Source organism: Schistocerca piceifrons, chromosome 8, assembly GCF_021461385.2.
Source record: "Schistocerca piceifrons isolate TAMUIC-IGC-003096 chromosome 8, iqSchPice1.1, whole genome shotgun sequence".
NCBI classification, from domain to species: domain Eukaryota; kingdom Metazoa; phylum Arthropoda; class Insecta; order Orthoptera; family Acrididae; genus Schistocerca; species Schistocerca piceifrons.
In genome coordinates this window covers 45,469,391-45,495,221 of record NC_060145.1, presented here as the reverse complement: position 1 = coordinate 45,495,221, position 25,831 = coordinate 45,469,391, and the positions used below count along the sequence as shown (strand labels likewise).

At 37.3% G+C, this 25,831-nt stretch overlaps 1 protein-coding gene across 1 annotated transcript in view; it reads left to right on the top strand.

The window, feature by feature from the left end:
* Positions 1 to 25,831, top strand: part of LOC124711120 (fasciclin-3) — a 147,791-nt gene that overhangs the window by 13,597 nt on the left and 108,363 nt on the right. The window contains exons 4-8 of the mRNA XM_047241001.1: positions 10,421 to 10,618; positions 15,454 to 15,644; positions 18,001 to 18,142; positions 18,253 to 18,270; positions 20,774 to 20,887. Coding sequence (XP_047096957.1) covers positions 10,421 to 10,618; positions 15,454 to 15,644; positions 18,001 to 18,142; positions 18,253 to 18,270; positions 20,774 to 20,887 — 663 coding nt within the window. The remainder of the gene's footprint in view (positions 1 to 10,420; positions 10,619 to 15,453; positions 15,645 to 18,000; positions 18,143 to 18,252; positions 18,271 to 20,773; positions 20,888 to 25,831) is intronic.

The following is a 25,831-nucleotide window of genomic DNA, read 5'->3' as shown; positions in this document are numbered from 1 at the left end:
TAATATAGGAAATTAATTGCTTCAATAAATTTATTTTGTAAAAAGATAACATTGTCGTTAGTATGTTAATAGTTTCACCACATATTATCATTTAGTAACATTAGAAACAATGACTCAAGTACGTATCTGATTCCTGGCATACTCTAGTTACAATTTTCTGTTTATTGTACCAGGCAAAAATATTTAAATCACATCTTAACCCAAAATATTTGAAGTTACAAACTGCCTTACTGTGTAACAAAGTCAGCATTGTACAAAGCGAAAGACAAATCACACTAAGCTGAGCAATTATATCTGCAATAACCATAATAACTTTTTAACAATGTGCATATTTTCATTCTTAGTTATGACTTCAGTATAGTAAAACATTGGAAACTCCAGGTAGGATCATCAACAATGTGGAAAAGGACAGATTGCTACTTACTGTAAAGAAGTCTCTTTAAGTTGCAGACAGGCATAGTCAGTAAGTGTCTTTTAATTGTGCTTGTCTGCAACTTAACATGTCTTCTTTACAGTAAGTAGCAGTCTTTCTTTTTTTACATTGTTGTCAATTATAATAAGATCAATGACATACATCTAATTTCACAACAAATTGCTTGACATTTTTAACTACCTCAAGTTCTGTGAAAAATAATCAGAATTGAGAATTACCTATACAAAACTAAAATTATGATTATGAAATACACATTGTATTATCAGGTTGTTCATTGGTCTCATATACTGTGTTCTTCAGTATTACAGTCACATTACACATCCATTTTAAAATGTTTATGTCAACTACCCTAATCCTTTTTTTTTTAAATTCCACATAACTGGTTCATCTTGCTATTTTCAGAAAATCTAAATAGAGGTATGCGGCAGAGAAAAGAAAAGAAAGACAAAAAATTTATGATATAAATCTGAAAAGATTCAAGATTTTTTGTGGATTAGGTATTGACAAAAGAAGGGGGAAAAATTTATAAATACGGTAATTGCTAATTTAGCCGTGGATTAAACTTGTGGTTAGAGTGAGTTTGCTACATTTCAGCAATACTATCAGCATCCCAAAAAGTATGAAACTGGATGCTACCAATCTGTGACCAATGAATATTTCCAAATCAAGTGGCCAGGAATCAAAGACATTAACTTGCAGTTAGTTGCAGAGATATGTGTAAAAACTAGCACATCGATCAGAGTACCTCTGAGTGAAATGATTTTTATACCACATTATGATCCATGAAAGATTCAGTTTACAGAATTTTATGTGACATACGACACTGAAAATCTAGTAGAATTTAAATCTTCTGCATCTGAAATTCTTCATATGGAATCAGAGATAGACGGATATGATCCTGAGACTGTACTAGGGAAGATTATGTGTGAACAAACCTGTGGTGAGCCAAGGACTAAGTTAGGTCTTGTTGAGCCCTCTGACATCATGTCTTCATGTCTTTGTTACTTTTTAAGGCCTGTGTGTGATCTTAAATCATTTGGTGTAAGAATACAGACATAGCAACCAGCACTCACTTCAGAAAACATATAGGATGTAGGGCCTACTTCTCATATAGATATTTTAACACTTAATGTACACAAAGTAGTAAGAAATTTGAAACCTTAATTGCGATGGGGACTCTAATTTGATTGTGGGAGAGGTAAAAAATAGAAGAAAAACATGAACATATGGGGAAGAATGAAGGGGAATTTTGCACAGAACATGCTTTAACCATTGAAAACACTTGGTTTAAGAATCATGAAAGAAGACTATACATGCAGAGGAGACCTGGGAATACATAAAGTTTGAAGCAGATTATGCAACTGCTAGACAGAGATATAGAAACTACATTTTCAACTTCAAAACATTTACAGCAGCAGCTGTCGATCGTGACCATCACATATTGTTTATGAAATGCAGACTAAGACGGAAGAAATCACAAATAATTAGAGAATTAAGGAGATGGGATCTTGTTAAATTGGAAAAAATACAATTTCAAATGGAAGATGATGCAACGAGTAACTCAAATGGAGGAGAAATGACAGCATAATGAAAAGAATAGATTGCTACTCACCATATAGAGGAGATGTTGAGTCACAGACAGCCACAACAAAAAGACTGCTAAACAAGTAAGCTTTTGGCCATAAGGCGTTCGTCTGGAGTTCTCTCTCTCTCTCTCTCTCTCTCTCTCTCACACACACACACACACACACACACACACACACACACACACACACACACAGAACCACTGTCTCTGGCTGCCGAGACCAGGCCTTTTGGTTCTAAGCTTACTTGTTAGCAGGATTTTTGTTGTGTCTGTCTACAACTCAAGATCTCCAGTCGGTGAGTAGCAATCTATTCTTTTCATAATATTGTCGTTATTACATCCTGGATTTTCCTTTGTTTGAAGTGGAGGAGAGGACTATAATAGAAGAGGAATGAATGAAATAGTGCAGGCAGCAGTTGAATAACTAGGCAGGAAGTAAAGACCCACAGATATACTTGAATAACACATGAGAGATTAAATTTGGCTTATGAAAGGAGAAAATATAAAAATGCAACAACACAGATTGGCAAAATAGAATTGGCTAGAAGAGAAATGCAAAACTGCAGATGCATTGTGGTTGTAGGAAAGGTAGGTGCCGCTTACAGGATAATTAAAGAAAATTTTGGTGCAAAGAGAAAGAACCTTATCGACATCAAGAGCAGGCACAGATCCAGGATTAATTTTTTTGTCACTCATACTTTTAACATACCATAGTTGCCAAGGATTTAATAACAACAACAATAACATAGAGAAAATGTTCAATATAATAATAAATGCTTATACTTCAGTTTAGCATTACTTACAAGAATAGTGATTTGCGTAATAAAAAATTGAAGTGTGCACTCAATATTATCAGTATTTTACTTACACTCTGATTGTGAACTAAGCTCATCAGACTACAGTTGTGCAGGTGTGTAAATGAGAAGAATGCTGTTATTTTCAGTTTTCTCTGCTAGCGGTCAAGAAAGTCAGAGTGTTGTTTTATTTATTTATTTATTTTTAATTTTAATAGTGAAGGCCTTTCCTCCCTGTCTTGCATTACTCAGCTTCCCGTGATTTGCTTGTCCTACCTTTGGACTTAACAGACACGGCCAGCATATGAATAGCTGGAATGCTCTCTGCAGTTGGCCAGTCTACAAGACCATCCATGTGGTCTAACCCTCAAGTGAGCAAATCAAAAGTGTCCCATGTCATAACATAGCTTGTAATTCTGTAGAATTCATTACCATTTTTTAACTGTTTTCATGCTATCTTATTTTCAGAAAATTATTTAAGAAATGTGGTAAATTTGAAAATATAAACAACTTTACTAAAATGTTGATGGGGAGGGAGGGGTGTATTGGATATGCAGGACCTCTGATAGCATACCAGTAGTAAGAAAAGAAGTGAAGTCTGAAAGCTTTAAGAAGTATGCAGGGTGTAACTAAATTGTCTTTGCAGACATGTAGGACTTGTAGTGGGGACCAAGACAGTTAAGTTTAGCACAGGAACTTGTGTCTGGAAACATAGCAGTTTCTCAGTACATGCAAAATTCCATAACACACTTTCAAATCTCCACATTTTTGGTGCCACTGGCTAGGGTATTATGTATGCCATTCTCTTACAGACTAGACAACAGTTCAATAGGTTTGACTTCTGGAGGAAATCACATACGGTAGCTTATGCAACATACAAAGGACATTAGTTTAATTTCAGTAAAACATTTTAATACAGTATGCCTAACTTTGGATGAAATCCATTTCTGTATGAGGACTTTATTCAAACAGAGAACACAATGATGAATCTTTATTGCTTTGAATAGTCTATGAACTTCAGTACACAGTGAGTGGTACTGTGCTCTGACATAAGTAGACTTCTGGACTTCCAACAGTGGCGGAAGGCTGACTGAATGTGGATTACTCGCCAGACTGTCTGGCAGGTTCTGGATGAGCAGCAGCTACACTAATACCACCCCAGAAAGTACAGGCAATGCAGCTACAGCCAATGCAGCCACAGGATTTTGCATCATGAGCCCATTTCTCCAGGTGGTTATTGCACTGTTGGGTGGATGAGCCCAACTCCCATAACAGATCCTTTTCACAGATGAAGCGAAGTTCACCAGAGAATGTATTCTCAGTTCCCAAAACAGTTGTATGTGAGGTATCGAAAACCCACATGCTGCGCACCCCCATGGGTACCAGGAATGGTGTGGTCTGAACATTTGGGCAGGGTTCCTGGACTAACGTGTGATTGGGCCATACCTTCTTCCAACACACCTCATGGGTGCCATATACAAGGGATAGGCAAAATAATGTGAACACCTGTACTTACTTGTGAATAGTTTATTAATTAGGGGTTGGGCCACATTTGCCCATAATACAGCTGAGATTCCTCTTGGAAAACTGGCATATAATGATTGTATAGTCTCCAGTGGAATGTTATGCCACTCTCCAGTCAGAACCTCTTCTAACTCCTGTAGTGACGAGGAGGCGGAAATGTGTTCTGGAGTCTACACCCTAGTACCACCCACAAGGGTTCGATAATGTTAAAGTCTGGGGGCTGGTAGGCCAGAGAAGATGCTGCAGTTCAGTTACATGCTCCTCATACCATGATTGTACTGTCCTTGCTGTGTGAATTGGTGAGTTATCATCCTGAAATATGGCATCATTTTTAATGAACATCATTTGGGTCATGCAGTGCACCTGATTACGTAAAATGTTCACATAATAGTTGGCTGTAACATGGCCCTTGAGAGTAATGACAGGGCCAGCAGAATACCCTGATATGGCTGCCCACACCATCACACTTTCACCTCCATGTGTAATGGTTGGAATCAAGCAGTCAGGATAGTAGGCTTTGTTTGGCATTCTTCAGATGTAAACCTGACCCGATGTTGGGAATAATGAAAACGTTGACTTGTTGGACCATATGATGCGTTTCCACTGATCAGCTGCCCAGGATTTATGCTCCTGACACTATGTTTTATGCTTCATTGTGTTGGTTTTTGTCACTAATAGTTTCGGTATAGTAGCTCGTCCATGAATATTTGCTTTATGGAGTTCTCTGTGGACAGTGTCACTCTGCGGACAGTGTCAAAAGATACGGGGTCTCGAAGATGGGTGTTGAGCTCTGCAGTCACTTTAGTGACTGTAGTTTTGTGTTGTTTTGACACAATTCGTGTTAGCATACAATGATCTCTGTCATTTAGCTTTGATTTGCACCCACTATTATGTTTACCGATGATATGTTCCCATGTTTTGTGTAGGCTGTCATGACTGTTGAAAGAGTTGCTCTTGAAACATTCAGTAAGTAGGCTGTCTTGGTTATTGATGCCCCAGTTAATCAGGCTCCCACAATCTGCCCTCATTGGAACTCTGTTAGGTCTTTCATTGCATGTCGACCTCGACCTCTGAATGCTAATACGAAGCACTACTTGTAAATAATAACCTGCACTGATGCCTAATCCATACTGAACATACACAGTCCAGCGTGACACATGCCTTACCTGTATCGTTGACTGTCAGATGCAGCCATCCCATTAGTACCACTGTTCACATTATCTTGCCTATCCCCTGTACTTGTGACTCCTTGATGTCTTACTGCAGGGGCTCTTGGAAAATGTGCCACGGCATGCGCATCAAAAAATGTTGTTTTAGCACATTGGTGTACCACCTCATTTTTCACGTGCAGTCAAGAACAGACTGCTACTTGTTGGGTCACATGAAATCCTTGATTTACAAGACCTCTGTGGCATCCAGGGAAGACCTACTGGTGTGGGTTAGGTGTGCAGTGGATGCTGGAGGACCAGGGAAAGCATGAAAGCATGGTACAGATGTACCATATCTTTGTTGACATCAGTGATCATCACGTACATGCTATCTTCGTGTGTTGTGGTATTTTGTGTTTAGCAGGAAACTGGTATGTTTCCAGACATGAGTTCCTATGCTACACTTATTAATCGTGGTTCCCACCATAAGTCCTCAAAGTCTCTAAAGGGACTTTGTTAGATACTGTAACTGCATAGCTATATAAGGGAAAGAAACATATACAATTCAGGAGGTGAATGAAAGTGAACAAGTGATACAGCACTGCAAGAAGATTTTGACAAATCATTGAAAGGCCAAGTCAACACAAGGCACCTGGAGTTGACGAAAACCATTCACAATTATTTAGATCCTTGGAAGAACGTAAGCTTGGTATGCAGGGTATAGATGAAATACCCTCTAACTTAATGAAGAATACAATAATTGCAGTATCAAAGAAAGCAGGTGCTTACAGGTATGAGAATGACTGAACCATTAGTTTAAGAAGTCGTGTTTGTATAATACATACATCAAAAAATGTTTTGCATCACTCTGGTTCCCAGAACTCCTGAAGATAGACATTGACTGTGGATATTTTATCACAGACACAGTCCCTTTGACTGTTCAGAGATGTCACTAAACCCACCCAAAGATGTAAACAACCATGCGTGAGCAGCACCTATTAGATGGAGGGGTCCAACAGCTGAACAGTTCCAGTCATTCCACCAGGAAGGAGGTACATGGCTTGTGCTGTCTGTAGTTCAAGAAAGCCTAGATAGTCAATACCGTGGTTCGATCACATCCCCATTGTTACTTTGTGCCAGGAAGGGCTCTCAACAAGGGAAGTGTCCAGGTGTCTCGGAGTGAACCGAAGCAATGTTGTTCAAACATGGAGATACAGACAGACAGCAACTGTTGATGACATGCCTCGCTCAGTCCGCCCAAAGGCTAAAACTGCAGTGGATGACCGCTACATACAAATTATGGCTCAGAGGAACCCTGACAGCAATGCCATCATGTTGAATAATGCTTTTCGTGCACCCACAGGACATCGTGTTACGACTCATACTGTGCGCAATAGGCTGCATGATGCGCAACTTCACTCCCGACGTCCATGGCAAGATCCATCTTTGCAACCACGGCACCATACAGTGTGGTACAGATTGGCCCAACAACATGCCGAATGGACCACTCAGGATCGGCTTGACGTTCTCTTCACCAATGAGTATTGCATATGCCTTCAACCAGACGTGTTCGGAGGCAACCCTGTCGGGCTGAATGCCTTAGACACACTGTCCAGTGAGTGCAGCAAGGTGGAGGTTCCCTGCTTACTTTGGGGTGGTCATGGAAGGCGCCGTAATGGCTGTACGATATGTGAATGCCATCCTCCGATCGATAGTGCAACCATGCCAGCAGCATATTAGTGTGGCATTCGTCTTCATGGACGACAGTTCACACCCCCATTGTGCACATATTGTGAATGACTTCCTTCAGGATAATGACATCAGCATGTTCTCCAGACATGAACCCTATCAAACATGCCTGGGATAGATTGGAAAGGGCTGTTTATGGACGACGTGACCCACCAACCGCTCTGAGGGATCTATGCCGAATCGCCATTGAGGAGTGGGACAATCTGGACCAACAGTGCCTTGATGAACTTGTGGATAGTGTGCCACGATGAATACAGGCATGCATCAATGCAACAGGATGTGCTACTGGGTATTAGAGGTATCGGTGTGTACAGCAGTCTGGATCACCACCTCCGAAGGTCCCGCTGTGTGGTGGTATAACATGCAATGAGTGATTTTTATGAGCAATAAAAAGGGTGGAAATGACGTTTATGTTGATCTCTCTTCCAATTTTCTGTACAGGGTCTGGAACTCTCAAAACCGAGGTTATGCAAAACTTTTTTTGATGTGTGTATTAACATAAACTATCTACAGAATGATGGAACAACTAGTAGAAGCCAACCTGAAGAACAAAAGTGTTGGGTTCTTCAGAAACGTTGGAATACACTGAGCAATAAGGACACTATTGTTAATCTTCGTAGGATAGGTAGAAGAAATGCAATTAATGTAATGTAATGTAATAAAGCGTTTGCAGATTCTGATAAAGCTTTTGACAATTTTGACTAGAGTATATACTTTGTTATCCTGAAGTTACTGTGCATAAGATAACTAGAGTAAAAGGCTATTCAGAAGCTTGTCCAGTAACAAGACTGTGGCTGTAAGCATCCAATGACATTATGGAACTAAGAAAGATTAGTGTTTAACGCCCCATCAAAGGTGAAGTCAGTGAAGATGTAGCAAAAGCTCAAATTGGGATAGGAAATTGATGTGTCCTTTCAAAGTAACCATCTCAGCCTTTGCATTATGCAGTTTAGGGAATTCATGGAAAAGTTGTCTGGATGCCTGGACAGTTCTGAACATGAGTCTACCAAAGGACATGAAAAGGAAGCAGTATTTGAGAAGGAAGAGAGGCTGAATTGTAGGTTATCACCCATGTTGCTCAGTTCATATGTAGAGCAGACATAAAGAAAACCTAGAAGAAATTTGGAAGATTAATTAATGTTCAGGGAATGAAATATAAACTTTAAGCCTTACCAACGATGTTATAATTCTCCCAGTGTTGCAAAAGGACTTCTAAGAGCATGAGAACCAAATGGATAGTATTTTGAAAAGAGTTTATAAGATGAACATCAATAAAAGTAAAACCAGGTTAATTGAATGTAGGCAGATTAAATGAGATGCTTAGGTAATTATGTTAGGAAATGAGACATTAGAAACGTAGATGAATTTTGTTATTTGGTGACAGACAATGGACAAAGTGCAGAGGATATAAAATACTGACTGAAAATAACAAGAAAAGTGTTTCTGGAAAAGAGAAATTTGATAACATAAAATATAGATTTAAGTGCCAGGAAGTATTTTTTGGAGGCATTTGTCTGAAATGTACCTTTTACAAAAGATGATAAGCAGGTGATTAGCAATACACACAAGAGGAGAGTGGAAGCTTCTGAACTGTGTTGTTGCAGGAGAATGCTGATGATTAGGTGCATATATCAAGTAACTAATGAAGAGGTGGAGAAAACAGCTATGTGGCACAGCTTAACTACTGAAGCGATAGGTTGATACGACATTTTATGAGGTGTCAACAAATAGTCAGTTTTGTAATGGAGTGCATTGTGTGTTGTAAAAATTGTTGTGGGCCATCAAGATCTGGCTATAGTAAACAGTTTCAAATAGACATAGTTTGCAATAATTATACAATTTCTCCATACAAAATTAGTATGGAGAAATATTTCACACAAGTCTTTGGATTATTGTAGTAATGCACAGTAAATGAGTGTAACAGAGCAATATGCGTAACAGATCATTAGGCTTATAAAACAGTTTTTTTAGTGAGTCAGTTGTGTCATTAAAATTGACAAGATCATTATGATTCATTGGAACTTACAATTGTTCTGATAAACAGTGGCACTTCCTTTTACTTTCCACTGAGTTTGACAATTTTTTGTTGACTTGAGTCTGGCATAACATTGACCGCTCTGGTCTCTCATAAATATTTAATTTGATAAATTCCTTTCTACTCAGGTAAATATTAAACTGCTGGTATCAATAAGAGATGAACAGTAACAGTCTGCTGTAACTGAGGAGGTAGCTGTTTTCAGAGTAGCAGCTTTCTTTCTTATTTACTTGATTAAATTTATCCAGAATGTGTGTGAATAACAATAAGCAGTACAATGATAGTTTATTGCTAATGTGTACCTTGAAGCATTCCACATTCTTGAAGTTTCTCCTCCTTGATAAGATGTATGGAACATGATGAACGAGCCTAGGAGGATATTGCTCAGCGTATGGGTATGCTAGCTCTTTGGAATGTTAAAGAAGGAAAAATCTCCTGAAGCTGTTCCAGTATAACCTGCACTGTACCTCTGCACCACTTGAATATTTGATGTTCTTGTTGAGCTGATAAACAAAAGAGTAGCAGTAATTCAGATGATAGTAAAGTCTCAGATAATGACCATTTTTGCTATGTATGTAGCCATAATGAATAATCCGATAAGTAAGCTGATTTATAATGATGAAAATAATCAATTTTTGACAAAGTAATGTAATTGGATAGATAAAAAATCTTCTCACCAAGTGGTGGCATGAGAACACACATAGGAAAAAAGGTTTTACGTATGCAAGCTTTCAGAGCCAGTGGCTCCTTTTTCCAGCAGAAGGTTATAAGAGGCTAGGAAGAGGCATGAAGGAAAAGGACTGGAGAGGCTTAGAAGGGGTAGAGTTCAGAAAAGTCACCCAAAACCCTGGGAGACTCACCTTATGGAAGAATAAGTCTGCCCTGACCTGGGGTTCTGGAGGACTTTACCGAACTGTACCCTTTTTCATAAACCTCACCAGTCCTTTTCCTTCATCGCTATTCTTTTCCCTTCAGCTCTTCTGCTGGAAGAATGAGCCACTGGCTCCAAAAGCTTGCATATATAAAATCTTTTTTTCTATGTGTGTTCTTCTGCCACCACTTGCTGAGTAGATTTTTTATGATTCCCTGTATCATCAGAGTGTTGATTTCTATTTCTTTTTGCTAGTTAGAAACTAATATTTTCTGTTATAGGTGATCAACCAGTGACTGACGGATTATCAAGGCTGGAAGAGACAAGAGGCACAGTAAATGAGACGTGGACAGTATCACAGAACTTGACAAGAGAAGTCACATGGCAAGATAATGGGAAATATTTACGTTGCATCTCCCAGCATCTTGCACTGACTAATGCTGCAATGAATGAAAGTAGAATTATGCTGAATGTAACATGTAAGTAGAACTTTCTAACAACGACAATATAAATGTGAGAAACAGACTTAGTCGGAATGTCATTTTCAGGAAGGTGGTTGGGAGCTTTAGATGAATTCAGTATCTAAGAAAACATTGTGACTCATTCTTAAAAAGCTTGAATGGTACTCTAATATGTAAAAGAATGTTAATTGATTCATATAATATGAAATTTTGTTCTTCAAAGGTTCAACATAAGAGAACAGACACAGGGTGTGACACAAGTAACATAAGTAGTGATATATCCAAGATTGGGAGCACTGGAAGGTAGAGGGAGGCAAGACAGCAATTAGAGCACTTTAGTTTACTCACGTTGAATTCTAAGGGCCGATCTGTGATAATCACATGAGAGAAGGTGACCTTCGTAGCCAAGATTGCTTGTAAACAACCGTTATTGTTGATTACCAGTTTTGGTTAGTGTGGTTACCATATTCAGATCACGATAAAAGATTATTACATGTCTCCTACACCAAGTGTAAAAGTACTCTTTCTAAAACATTGCCAGGTAAGTGAGGAATGATATAAACCATGCATCGCCAACTCGAGGTTGAAATCACAACATCCACAGTAATTCACCAAATGAGCACTTGGTAAATTACTCTGTATATTGTGGTTTTAACCTTGACTTGCCAGTGTGTCATTCACCTTGTCCACCCCATACCTGGCAACGTTTAAGTACTTGTACAGCTGATGTAGAAGACACGTAATAACCTTTTACCAAGATCTGAAGGTGGTAACTCTACTTACTGAAACCAGTAATCACCAATAAAGGTTGTTTACAAGTGATCTCAGCTAAGAAGTTCACCTTCTCATAAGTAATTAGGTCACTGATACAGATAGGGCTCGAAACTGGAGAGAAGAATATTAGTTAGTGGTCTTAAATGGAATTGGATATGGGTATATCAGCATCAGAAGAGGTAATTGTAGACTAAGATTTAATCAGCCAACTGATTGAGGAATAGGAAAAAAGAGGTTTGCAAGGCAACAAAAATAAATTTAAAGAATAATTAATCCCATAGTTCAACATAAATGCAAACCGAAGAATGATAAATATGAATGAAGGAGGTGAAAAGAAATTACACTCAAGGAAGAAGGTAAATGAAAACAGAAGCAAGAAAGGAAGGGTATGATTATGACAATACACTGAAGTTGGAACAGAATTTTAGCTGCCATATATTTGCAGATAAATCTGACCAGTACTTCCATTAGGAAATTTTCGGGTGACAGTTACACAAAGATTGTATAGTCACTGCATTCAACTTACAGATTCAAAAGGTAAGGTATGTGGAAGGATAAATGTATTGTAGAGAACATTTCATCTTTGAAATTGTTTGTGAGAAGGAATTGTATTTATTTGGTAACAACTCTATTTTAAATGTACTTCCCTGCATAACTGGATAGGCTGGTTAATTCAAAAGTCTGTGGAGAGCACAAGCGTAAGACCCCTAGTAATACCGTAGCTAGTCCCATGGTGTTCCAGAAAACCTTCACGGAAAACCTTCACGTTGTGACAGCTTACCATATTAGAGAAGTGTTTGCTCTGTTTAAAATAAAAGTAAATAGTTAATGTTGGTAACATCTGTGCAACAAGAGAAGAATCTACTTACCAGTTGACAAAACAGTAACTGGTTCATGGATCATGTAGCCTAAAATTTAAAAGCATATTTTAATTTCCATTTTTGGAAATTCCTTCATTTGGAGAAAGGAAAATATGGGCTCCTGCAGACCTAAATGTTGTGACAGAAAGTAAAATTCACTCAGAATACTGAAACAGTAGACACACAAGCTTTAGGAAAGACTTCAGATTTGTGACGTACTCCATCAGTATGGTGAGTGATATTGTCATCAAGCAGACAGTGTGGCTGTGGGATTTCTCCCAGTAACAGGATTAGCCAAGTTATAAAAGGAGCATTTTGAGGAAAGTGCTTCCTAAACTGCTCACCTCAGACACAATCATTTCTACAGATACGTTGATGACAAGCTTATTGTGTGAGCACTTGGCAGGAAGACCCTGGATTGATTCCTGGTACACATCAACACTGGCCACTAGAATGTATAATTTTCCATGGAAGTAGGCATTTGGACATGGAATAAACAAGATGACATGTTAGGTCACACTTACATCAGACCACTGTAGGACTGTTTTGGAATCACTGCTGTACAGGCCTCAGGCTACAAGTGACTATAAAACCCTCTCTACTAGAGAGGGGTCTTCCTGGAGGAAGGCTGCAGTGATAGAAATTAAAAAGGCAATACTAACTCCATGTACTGCTAAAGTAATGTGGGAAGAGAGCAAGTAACTGGTGCTTCTGACATGCCAGACTGCTGACAGCCAAGATCACAATGGTTTTGAAGAAAGACAGCAGAAGATTCTAGAGGTGGCTGTCGTGGCAAAAGATCCAGTGACACTGTGCATGCCTGACATTTACAATATTCAACATGAGTGCAAGCAGACATGCCGATGAATTGTAGAGTGCTGCTAGGAGCAGGTACATTCAGCTTGGACACAATGACAAATTAGTGAATGTTGAACACAGCTTGCAACAGTACTGTGTGTGTAATTTTGAATGGACTGGAATGCTGTTTTCTGCCAGTGGATTGTGGGGTAGCATAATAAATGAAGCCATCAAAATTAGAACCAGTGACAGCCTCCTAAAGGTAAATGGAGGCTGTCAACTCAGCTCTGATAGGTACTCGTTACTGGTCATAATACAATGTGATCCTCACCAGCTTAAAAACATCCAGGTGGCACATGAGATTGAGCCTGAGTGATCATGTCAGGACCTGCCTTTCCAGCCCCTTCCAACTGCTCTGTGACATTCAGAATGGTCAGGTTGCTACCTGGCTCCTCGTAAATAAAGGCAATGTACATGCAGTCCCACCACTTTGCCAGATGATAATGAGTGACACTGTCTGAAATGTAATGATCTTTCAATAAGCTTATATTGCTGGAAATCTTGGAACTTTGTATTAATTCAGATGTAATTTTGTTACAGATCAGCTGGTGATCTACAGCTTCTGGCTGTATTTTCTTTTTGTTACTTTTTTGTTTCTTATTTGTTGAGTACAAGTACAAGGTTAAGGTTGAAATTGATTCTTTGTAAGCTCCTTCCTTTTATGGTAGCCAAAAGTATATTATTTCAATTAGAATCTATTAAAAAATTAAAATAATTGTAGTGTGTATAAATTTCTTGGAAGATGCGTCTTGTCATTTTGTGAATCATCATCATCTTGTGGAATCATTCATGTGAAAACCACATGGAGGATAATCATGAGCATATAATGTCCTAAAACATGGAAAAGATGGTTTTCATGTCATGATTTTAAGTATTCATTGATCTTGTGTGACTAAAGACATGATGATCATAAATTAAACAAAGAAGGTAAGATGACAGTGCCTGGTGACAGATGATTTTATTAAATCTCTAATGTGTTCTTACCCTTTGGATTTCAGTAGAAGAGAACAATTCTTCAAGGAGTGACATTATTTTTAAGGTATCATATTGCTTTGTAACTTAGTGTGATGTACTGCACTGATATGAATATGTGGTGTTTGTTCTTGTGGACATTCTTAAAGAACAGACATCATGCATTCATATAACTGATTCACCTTGATGGGCAATGAATCAACCACGTACAGTGCAGATACACACACACATTCAACCTTCTGCAGTAATTTCAGAGTAGTGAGCAAGGAGGACATGGATGGGGACTGCCAATAGGTGGTGCTTGGTGGGAATGTGGGTCAGCTGGGAGGCGTGGCAAGATAGTTTGCACAGTTGTGATAAATACTGTGTCCTGGTACATAGTGGTTAATGCAACTGGGTAATAAGCAGGGAATCCCAGGTTCGAATACCAATCTGGTACATTTTCACTCATCATTGCTGATTCCTCATTAAGTCCTGATGCAGCTGACATCAGTAGTTTCCTCTCTTTCTTTTCCCCTCCACCTTCAGTTTATATAGTACTGAACTGAGCAGTTCTGTTCTTTTGACAAGTCAGTAAAGTCTTAAATGGGTTTCAGAGGAATATTTTAAAAGGCCTATATTGCCCTGACATGTTGGTAATGTTTTCCTTATGTGCCAGAAGTATAAACTGAGCACAGAGTTCCATTTTCGTGTGAAACTGGGAGTCTTCCAATTTAAAAGGACAGGTACTAATTGGAAAAGTAGCTTCAAAACAGTCTCCCTAGAGCTGGAAATGTTATTTTGTTGTGTACAGTTAGTATTTGGCAATAAGTTTTCTTCGTTCCCACATGAAGAAATTCATTATTCTCTGCCTTCAGTGCAAGCAATGATCTGTTCTCATGTTAAAGCTTTGCTTACTGTGGTTGGAAATTAAATTTCCTGATGGAGTCACAGAAATAATGAGTTAAACATTAGCATCACTACTTGCAACTTGTTCATTATTTTAACATTTTCTAATAAACCAAAGAAAATATAGAAATTTCAATGGCAATAACAGTGTTGTCACATTAACTTAAGCCTGTTGTGATTCCTACTTTCAACATTTTACACTGTATCTATATAAAAACAAAATATTCCCATTAAATTTATTGGTTGCAATTGGAGAAAGGTAAATTTCCTTTTAGAAAACCCCTTGACAGAGAAACCAAATCAAAATAATCCATGTTGTCTCATTGTATTCCTGCTGTTTGCTCTTGTCTCTTATCCAAGCATTCACATCCTTATTGAATACATAATTATTACAATTGTTGTGTCTATTTTATACTTGGGTTTAGAATAATAATTTTACATTTTTCGTATAGCACTCGATTGTGGATGGTGTATGATTTTTGTCCTTCTGCCTGCTAACAGATCCACCTCAGCCACAGTTATCCTCTCCAACTGAGCAGTTTGGATTTGAAGTTGGTAAGGAAGGAATAATCAAAGTGCAAATCCAAGCAAACCCAACGCCAAGAGTAGTATGGGAAGTTGATGGAAAACAGGTTCAAGAGGGTTCCACTGATCCTGAAAACCACTATCAAGCAAGCATTCCAGAAAACTTGGTAAGAAGGATGAGCTAAATACACCTCATAAATTTTGATTTCAGAAAGTACCATTTAGACATATCTTTACTTAGGTAAATGGTGTATTCCAAAGCTGTCATACTTATGTACTCATACCCATCATTTATGTAGATCAATGAAATGAAAATATGGTAAGTCTCTCCTAATCTTGGGTCCTGTGTGACTCTTTGTGTATCGCTAAGGCTTGCCAATTTACTTTCCTTCTACCCTTTCTCTCTTCAGATGCCCATAATTTTACATTTTTCTGTGTGTCCTCTTCTGCTGACACTCAGTATATAGATTTTTGCAAACCAAATAGCTTTCATAACTACCTATATTGCATTCATATCTGTATATTCCCTATTGAATTGATAGGATTAACCCCATTGCTCAGAAAACAGAGGTTTGCAATGTGCCTCATACGAAGAGCCAGTAATTACTCCAGTGGCCTTCTGCTACAGTAGAAACACATACATAACTAGAGTTGCCCTAAAGTTGGGATAGGCCAATTCAAAAAAATAAAATTTACATAATTAATGTTCTGTTTACTTGCTGTTACATTTCTGAAGTCCTGGTGTATGTTGAAATCCTCATGCCACACTGCCATAGCACACCATTGGAGGTGCCCACTGATAAAATGGAGAATTGTGTGGTAGTTTGTTTTTGACAGCAGCAGAAGTGTTGCATCCATGTCAGGTCAGTTCAGAAACCTGAAGTAGTCATCTGAATTGGCTTGACACTTCTTAACATTTATGTTGCTCCCAAAAACAAATCACCACACGGTACTCTACTTTAGCAATGGACTGCACTATTTATTTTTGGATCCTCTAGCAATATGCTACACTTTTGTAATGCAGGGATTTCAGTGTGGTCCAGCACTGCAGTCATGTACTTGCACACAAACAAATAATTGCAAAACTTTCATTTTTTTAGATTTATCAGTCGTCTTGTAGTACCAAATAAAATAATGTCTTGAAAAAATGCAACACAGAATGTTCTAACACAGATTTAGCACATGCAGTTCATTAGACACTTTAACAAATAAATTATTCTAAACAACTTGCCATTAATATACCTGACAGTAATGTATCAACTGAGTATACACCCAAGAACTTTACAAAAGCAGGATCATCAGAAGAAAGTTTTTTTAAAGTAAAAACCATATTGTATGTTATTTTCACCAATTAGAAATCCATATACTCTAAACTAATAAGATACTTGGGGGGTTGTATAATCAATACAATTTTTCAGAGTATTGAAGTCATTACTATAGTGAAGTAAGGTTGTGTCATCAGCATGTGGTATTGTGTTGGATTTTATAAGTGAGGGCAGGTGGTTAATCATTATCAGAAGTAACAAAGTTTCTGTTGACAGTTATGAAAAAGATAGTGTGCTGCTCACCATAAAGATGACACGTTAAGTTACAGACGGGAAATATTAAAAGATGCTCACACATTAGCTTTCAACCACAGTCTTTGTCAGAAGAAGAAACAAACACACACATTTATTCACACGTGCAAGCCCCCCTCACACACACACACACACACACACACACACACACACACACACACAATGCCATTTCTGACGAGAGTTCTGGTCCAAGCTGCCAGAGATGGTGGCCACGTGTGCGTGAATGAATGTGTCTGTATTTCTCTTTCTTTTTCTGATGAAGGCTGTGGCTGAAAGGTAAAGGTATTATTATTATTATTATTATTATTATTATTATTATTATTTTCACTGCACCTATCTACAATGTAACGTATCATCTTGATGGTAAATAGCAATCTATTGTTTCCTTACATTGTTGATATTCGGACCTTGAGTTTCTATTGTTTAAAGTTTCCTTTGCCTAGACAGACAACTTTCTGACAGTTCTTGAGATGTGATTATAGATGTTTCAGGCTTTATCTTTAATACCATAAAAGTCCATAATGCACAGAGGCCTTGCTCAGATCACAAAGTGTCCACTTCACAAGTTTTGCTCAGTTTTAAGTCTTAATGGCAACACTAACATTCCAGCTTGCTTACTAAGGTTCAACATACCTCAGTATACAGCAGGACTACTTTTCTCCTTGGACTTTTTGCTTGCATGCAGGACTGTGGAATATTTTCAGGGGAGTTGCTCTAAAAATTCATTATAGCCTTGTAGGTAAATTGCCTTAACATTCAAATCCTCCATAAGCTCTCTCTCTCTCTCTCTCTCTCTCTCTCTCTCTCTCTCTCTCTCTCTCTCTATCGATGTTTAAGTCCAGTATAACTGCACATATTCATTACATGAGAGTTATTGACAACATGATTTTATGATTTTTTCTTTCATAGCCCACATTATGTGACAGTATATGTGTTATAATTACAGGGAGGAGGCACATGGGAAGCAACCTTAAGAATCACCCGTGTTGAAGAGACAGATATAAATAAGCAGTTCACACTTAAAGCATCAAATTACTATGGATCAGCAACTTACAAAATATCTCTGTCTACAAGTTCAGAACCTACAGGTAGGCATCATAATATAATGATTAGCATTTGAATGTGCATTATATCATAATTTTCTGTTTTAAGTATGTTCACCCAACTTATCTATACATTTCAAATATTATTTTTGCAGCTCAAAATGGATTTTCAGGTGATTGACATGTAGTAAAAGTAATCTGGAAAGGGAATCAGTGCTATTTCTGTAGTTGCTAGTATAGGTAGTACTATTAGTGCATGTTGAAATTACGCCTTTGGAAGGTATTATAATTCATAGTAATCATTTTCTAAGTTGTATTATTTTATATTATAATTCATAGTAACTGTTTTCTGAGTTATATTATTTTGTAGAACATTGATGAATGAATATTGAAATTGATTAACCGCTGCTCTTTTAGTTAAATGATTCTTCAAAGAAAACACAATATCTTCACAAAGCAGATGAACTAAATATTTCCTCCAGATCATGTTAGGTGCATGCCTTCTTTGGCTGTAAGAATTTGTATTATGCATGATGACATGAAGAACGAGAGAAAAGTAAGAATGTCATATTAGTTGTTCTTAATTTTGGAAAGTATCTTATTGATAATGATTGATGATAGAAGGTGTGGGGAGGCTATTGAAAGTTTTGTTCAACACTCATTTCTTGAATTAGAAAATATAAAACTAGTAATAATGTATTTTGAAGAAATAATTTTTTAAAACAAGTGTGCATTACATTGGCATCCAAACAAATAAATTTGCTTATTTTCTTTATTTATGAAATATATTAATATTCATGTAAGAAGAGAGGCAAGCTAGTTGTTGAATGAGGAATGGAGTGAAAGGGAGGGCAATACTTGCATCATTTTTATTGTACCAATATGTTTATATATAAGTTGAAAAAATTCTGTGTCACCTTACTAAAAGGTTTTACTGCTTACTGCTCCATTCAAAGAGATGGTGATTATACATATTCATTTGTAGTCAGATCATATACATTTTATCTGATTGTTTATCAAACCATCTGGTCACCACATAAAAATTTTCTGTGGTTTTTCTAACTCATAGCAAGTGAATGATATGATAATTCCAGCTCTTGTCTTTCCTTTCCCTTTCCCCTTCCCCTTTCCCCCCCTTTTTCCCCTTTTTCCCTTCCCCTTCCTGTACCGTGTATCCAGCCAATGCCTCAGGTTGGGACTAGTATGGTGCTTATTTAGTTTTCACAGAGAACCAACCATACCCATATATAGGCTATTATTAGGAAGGCTTGCCATTCCCTAACGAATTTTAAAGCTACTACCAGCTCTCCCTCATCCTGGACAGGAATCAGTGTATCCCTTCTGGCAGCAACAGATATTTTCACATGTTGTTTGTGCATCATGTATCTGAGGTGGGCTGTGGGAACCAGCCCAGTGTTTAGCTAGGTGGATGTGGAAAACCAACCATAAATAACATCCAAGCTGTCTGGCACACTGCACTGGTTTGTTAATATGTGAGGTGGATTCAATCCAGGACAGACGTGGGTCCTTGTGTCCCAGAAGAGGGTGTAGTAATGTGCTTGGCTATCCAGACAGGCCTGTCACTTGTCCTTATCCAAGCTAAATTAATGCTCCTTGTTGTGGTGGTCTCCATGTTAACGGAATGTGGAACACTAACATTGTATCCCTTTTCCTTACCTTTAATATATTAGAATTTGCAGGAAAACTGCGATGCTTCCTGCCGAGGGCGCACACACCCGGGGGCGAGGTGGCACCACATGCAACGACCTCCCCCCTCCATGTAACTCTTGGGGGAAGGAAAAAATATAGTGATATAGTGCAGTCAGGTGTTTTTCTTTCAAGATGATGATTGAGAAGTCGATATTACACAGGTATTTAACAGGGTTGAAACTGGACCTTTTTAATGGCTACTTGCAAGCTGCCATTCGTCTTCAGAAATGTTAAAAATAGTCCATCCCCTCCAGGTCTTACCCACCCCATCCCCCTACAGACTATTTTCTAGATGCTCTTGCTTCCTGCATTAAAAATAATTAGTTAGTGTTTTTACATTGCATGATTACTTAACAAATATCTTTGGGTAACTGTAGAAACTGTCCATGAAAATTTCAGCATTTTGTAATTTTATGTAATGTATTTGTTCACAGAATGCTATCCAACATATTAAATGCAATTTTCTCATTGTTTATTGTTTATAAACTACTTTAAACAGTCTACTTCATTACTTCTGTGTTTTGCAATGCATTATTATTAAGAGAGAACTATTTGAATGTCTTTTATTTTAATATATAGTTGTGTATGATATATCATAGACAACATACTGAAATCGATAGCATGTTGGTGAGGTTTAGGTGGATCACATATAGGAGAACACTTTCACTTTCTTTGATCATGGTTTACTGTAGTTAGTAATATTGTGCATAGTTAGATACCCGAGATAAATATATGATAGGTAAAATAGAAAGCAATATTTACTTTACTCTGAAAGTCAGATTTGTTTCATACTGTTTAGTCTTCTAAATTCAGGAGATGAAGTGTTCCCCATATTCCAGACTATTGGTTCAGCTACAAGCATTTCTAATTTCTGGCTTATTGTCTATTTATTTTGCTTCTACTTGACTTTACTATATGTTTATTTCTTTGTATACAGCATTGATTTTAGAAATAATGTGCTTGCAGTGATGGAGCTTGGAGCTGGCTCAATTATTGGTATTGTAGTGGCAATCCTCTTCGTGCTACTTGTCATCTTCCTTGTGATTTTTGCCAGAGCAACAGGCCGATGGTGTTTTGCGGGTATGTAACATTAACATTTAATTCAGATATTGCAACACAGCTACATACTAAACAGTAAATGTTGTAGACTTTTTTGTTGTTGGTTTTATAAAATGACAGGGAAGCAGCTAGTTCTTTAATGTGGCTCTGTTCTTGCCACACATTATTAAAAATAAATCATTTTTCTCATAACAATTTTTACTGCTGAGGTCATTGTAACTTGTGAGTCAGAATCTGATTTTTCTATGTGGATTGATTACTAAAACCAAACACAGTGTTAATTAATAATTATGGAATACTGAGCCAGAAGAAATGGAGATGAAGTAATAGTCAGCTATTGTCTTATCCAACAAAATTTTGTTGTACAAGAGTGCCTCTTGTTTACACATTCAAGTTGGATATTGAGAGTTCCATTTGCAGGTATTTTCATGTAAATCATTATGATGGCAAAGTGCTGTAAATCATTACGATAAAGTACTGAAGATACAGCTTGATTAATACTAGACAGTAAACTTATTGGAACTGTTGAAATTTTTTTAATCATTGTAAGTAATATATGATTCTTCGAGTTGAATATCTCAAAATAAACTGAGATAAAAGATGTGAAAAATCATGTTTCCACTGGGAAAGATAAGTTTTTATTCTTATAGAGAACTGTACGTAGTATCCCTAGGTCTGCCCATTCTGATTTAGACTTGCCACTGATTTTCTAGATGACTTTCAATTAATAGTAGGGTGTTTCATTCAGCAAAACCATGACCAGCCCCTTCTCCCATCCTTTCCAATCTGGGCTTTTTGTCTCACATCCACTTTTACAGCATGTCTCACTAGTACAATGTAGCACTTAGTTTACAGGTAGGTGACAAGTTTTTGGCAGTGTAATACGTGTTATTCATTTGCACCCATCACCACACAGCTCACATTGAACATCGAACACTTTTCCTATTTTAGTGCACTGTCTGCACAGTCAACCATCAGCCAGCTTTCCTTGTACCATGAACAACCAGCAGATACCAACTGGAAAGGCACTCTTAAGATTATCATGATATTCAGAATATGACTTACATTAGCAGAAACTAAAATATTGTAACTGTGATACTTAATTTTCCCAGTTGTCCATCACAGTGTTTTCTGATTACGGTAACCATTATTGTGTACTGTGTTGAGGCGTAGTGGTAACGTATCTCATGTTCAGAGCAACATATGCTACATGAAACTTCACATAAAAAAATGCTGATTTCTGGCATTTATACTCCTGTGAGAGAGATTGCTGTCTGTCAGTAAAGTTATATACCTCCCTGTCTAATGAAACAATTTGTGCAATCTGATGAAACCCATAAACTTGCTCCATGTCATGTTTGAAACTTATCACATTACACTGTGTGAACACCTGAAAAAAGTAAAATGCTTTTGGACAGACGTGCAAGGAAACAAATTTCACTCACCAATATGACTGGATATGTAACTTGTGCTGTCTCTCATAGCTTGATGTCAACAGAATATTTAACTTAACCCCATCTTCCTTTTCTTTTTAATCTGTCTTGCAGCACACTGGTTTGTAAGTACATGCCTGCAATTTAATGTAATACAAAATAATTCATTCTGATGTTGCCTGTACAGATATAAATAAGGGTACACTTGAACTCCATGGAAGCTAAAGCAAAATGGCTACAAGGCAACGTAATACAGACAACAAACAATGCCATCTCTGCCACAAAAATCTTCTGCAGTCTTCCTGTTTGCACGATGTGCAATATGCCATATCTATTTTCATATTACAGGAGCAGCTTCTCAGTTTCTCTTTTCGAAACTGCGTGGAATTTACCTTTTTGATTACAGCTGAGCACCAGTTATGCAGTAGAACTTCTAGTTTCTGAAGCCATAAATGATTCCTGTTATTACATATTCATCTGTGATTACAAATGACTTAGTTCATCTATGTTATTGTTGTGAAATAGACTGAAGAAGCAAAACATTATGACCACCTTTGGGATGCAATAAAGTACAAATTCTTTGTGGTATGGATTCAGCCAGTCCTTGGTAGGTTTCTGGTTGTGTGTGGCATGAGATATTTATGCACTGGTCATGTGTTTCCTGTAAATTACAGTCCTGTTGTGATTTGTGGGTTTGGAGCTGGTAAGCAACAGTGTCCCTCATGTAATCCATTGGGTTCCAATCAGACAAATTTGTGGCTGAGACATCAGTGTGAGGTCACTACCATGCTTCTCAAATCATGGTCGCTTGTTTGTGGCATTGTGATGTGGAAAGTTATCCTACTTAAAAATGGGATCGCCATTGAGGAAGATGTCAAACGTTAAGGGTTGCAGAAGATCTGCAAAAAGCTTCACCTCGTCCACAGCCACTACCCATCTGAGCTTCTGAATTCTAGTAACCCCACCTTTCAGAAACTCCTATTCTCCTCTTGCCATAACTACTTATTGACACTCCAGTCACATACCTTCAGAAGAGACTCCCTGACACTTAAATTTATATTGTACATTTAAAAATGCCATTATAAAAGTGTTCTTGCTACTACCTGACTACATTTTATATTCCTTTCCTTCTGCCAATAACGGTTAATTTTCTGCCCAAATAGCAAAACTCATCTACTACTTCAAATGCCTCATTTCCTAATCTAATTCCTTTCACATCGCCAAATTTAATTTTCTTGCACTACATTACTGTTGTTTTCTAATTATGTTAATATTCATCTTATAACCTCTTTTCAAGAAACTATCAATTCTGTTCAACATATCTTCCAAGGTCTTTGCCATCAGCATTCCTCAAAGTTTTTATTTTTCTCCCTGAACCCCTTTCAGAATTTCTTCTTGGCTCTGCCATTACTGCCTGCTGAGTGTACAGACTAAATAGCATAGGGGAGAGATTGACACTGTCTCACTCCTTTTTCAATTCTGCATCCCTCTCACATACTTCAAGTCCTATTTGTCTGTTGCGGTTGCTGTACAAATTGTAGGTAGCATTTCCTACCCTCTATTTGATTTCTAATAACTTAAGATAATTTCAAGATACTGAATCATAAAATGCTGTGGCTTTCAGTAAATAAATTGGAGATAATGTGCTTTGATATTTTTGACTTGTTAACTTTTAAGAGATTGCCATTAAACTGGATACTGAAAGCCACTGCCATTAATAGTGATATTCATAAGATCGGAGTTGCTTCCCTGTCATTGTGATGTTTTGCACTATTATTTCCAGTCATAAAAATTCATGAAGTTAAGGGTCAAACTTCTATAAAGTTTTTACAGTTAGCATATATATTGTTCTCTCTATTAATTTGTTGTAATTGTGGTCTGTTTCAAACTAGCTAGAATCAATGTATTGCTATCAACCCAGGGATATTTTCTAAAGAAGAGAGTGATATTTGCATGAATAAACTTTCTTTCATTTCCTGTAGATAGATGAAAAGCACGAATGATCAGTTACATGAGACACACAGTGGGGTTTCAATCACTTTTTGTTGTTCTTGATGGCAGTACAATGTTGATCAGGGTTACTTAGTTTCTAATGTGAAACAAAAATGATGGAATGCAAATGCTTTGTTCTGATCCAGACTTGTAAATTGTATATTTGTATTTCAGTTCAAAAAAAAAAAAAAAAAAAAAAAAAGGAAAAGTTAGTAGCATTTCAGTTTTGTTTTTTGAATGATTTGTTGTTCTGGTATTTACTATAAATCAAAGTAGCAGTACACCATATCCATAGAAGTTATTTTTTTAATAAATTGTTACAGACAACTTATTCTTTAAGGAAGTCTCCTCCTCAATTTTACTTTCAATCACGTTTTAATACTTATTTAAAATCGGTATTCCTCTGTATCGAGTTTTTGTAAGTTACTCATGCGGCACTGAAAATAAAATTTAGAAGAAATGCGCACACTCAGTAGGAGCCATACCCCCTACAGAAATTTTTTCCTCAAGTAAATTTAAAGGAATACAGTTTCAAATGCTGGAAGTGTTTTGTTCCAATTGAAAGTCTTGCAGTGTTGACACGATCTAATAGAAGTATGTACCTCAAAATTATGAATTACTTACTGATTTAATGATCCCATAATAGATCATTATGGTCTGTATTTTCCTTTCCAGTAATCAGTGATGGCTGCAGTATTGAAACTAATGTTTTTACTTTTTCATGTTTTGCTAATGTGGTTGATATGTCTGTTTGCTTCAATATTTTCAAATGACTTGTTAGTTGTAAGTGTTGTTATTTTTCTGCAACAGTAAATCAGTTTGTATTGTGCCTTTGTGTAGGGCATGAGAGTCGGGCCAAGTAATCAAATCTTTAAAGAACGGTAAATGTGAAAGTTCTTTATTAATAGTAGCCTGCATGATAGTATGTATGCATGCATCTTATATGCATGGATCTGTTTGTCTTTAAATTTTGCTGTTGGTAGTGTCTTATAAAGTCAGCTTTACTTAGGGGCATTATATTTCCATCTGTTAAGGGTTTGGCATTTAAGAGTTATAACTTATGTACTTTTAAATACTATTTTAAATTATAGCTACATTTAGAATACTGTTGAAGGAGAACTTTTATATGATTTAATATATCTGTGCATCAGTTCCACAAATCAGAACTCCCCTGTAAAGAAATGAGACTGTGAATTGCATATTTCAGGCATGCCAGAACTCCACCATTCCATGTTTTGTGTGGTTGTGGAAGATCATCTTATTAGAGCCCCCCTCCCCCCTGCCCCCCTCCCCCCCTCTCTCTCTCTCTCTCTTTTTCTCTCTCTCTCTCTGTGTGTGTGTGTGTGTGTGTGTGTGTGTGTGTGTGTGTGTGTGTGTGTGTTAATTGATGGAAGAATCCTACATATATTCATCTAACTCAGGTAATACAAGAAGAACAGAATTATTTTTCTCCAGAAACTTATTTACGATGACAGTAGTATATTGTCATGATGTAAAAACTAAAACTGTTTGTGCATGATTTTGTACGGACAGTCTATTC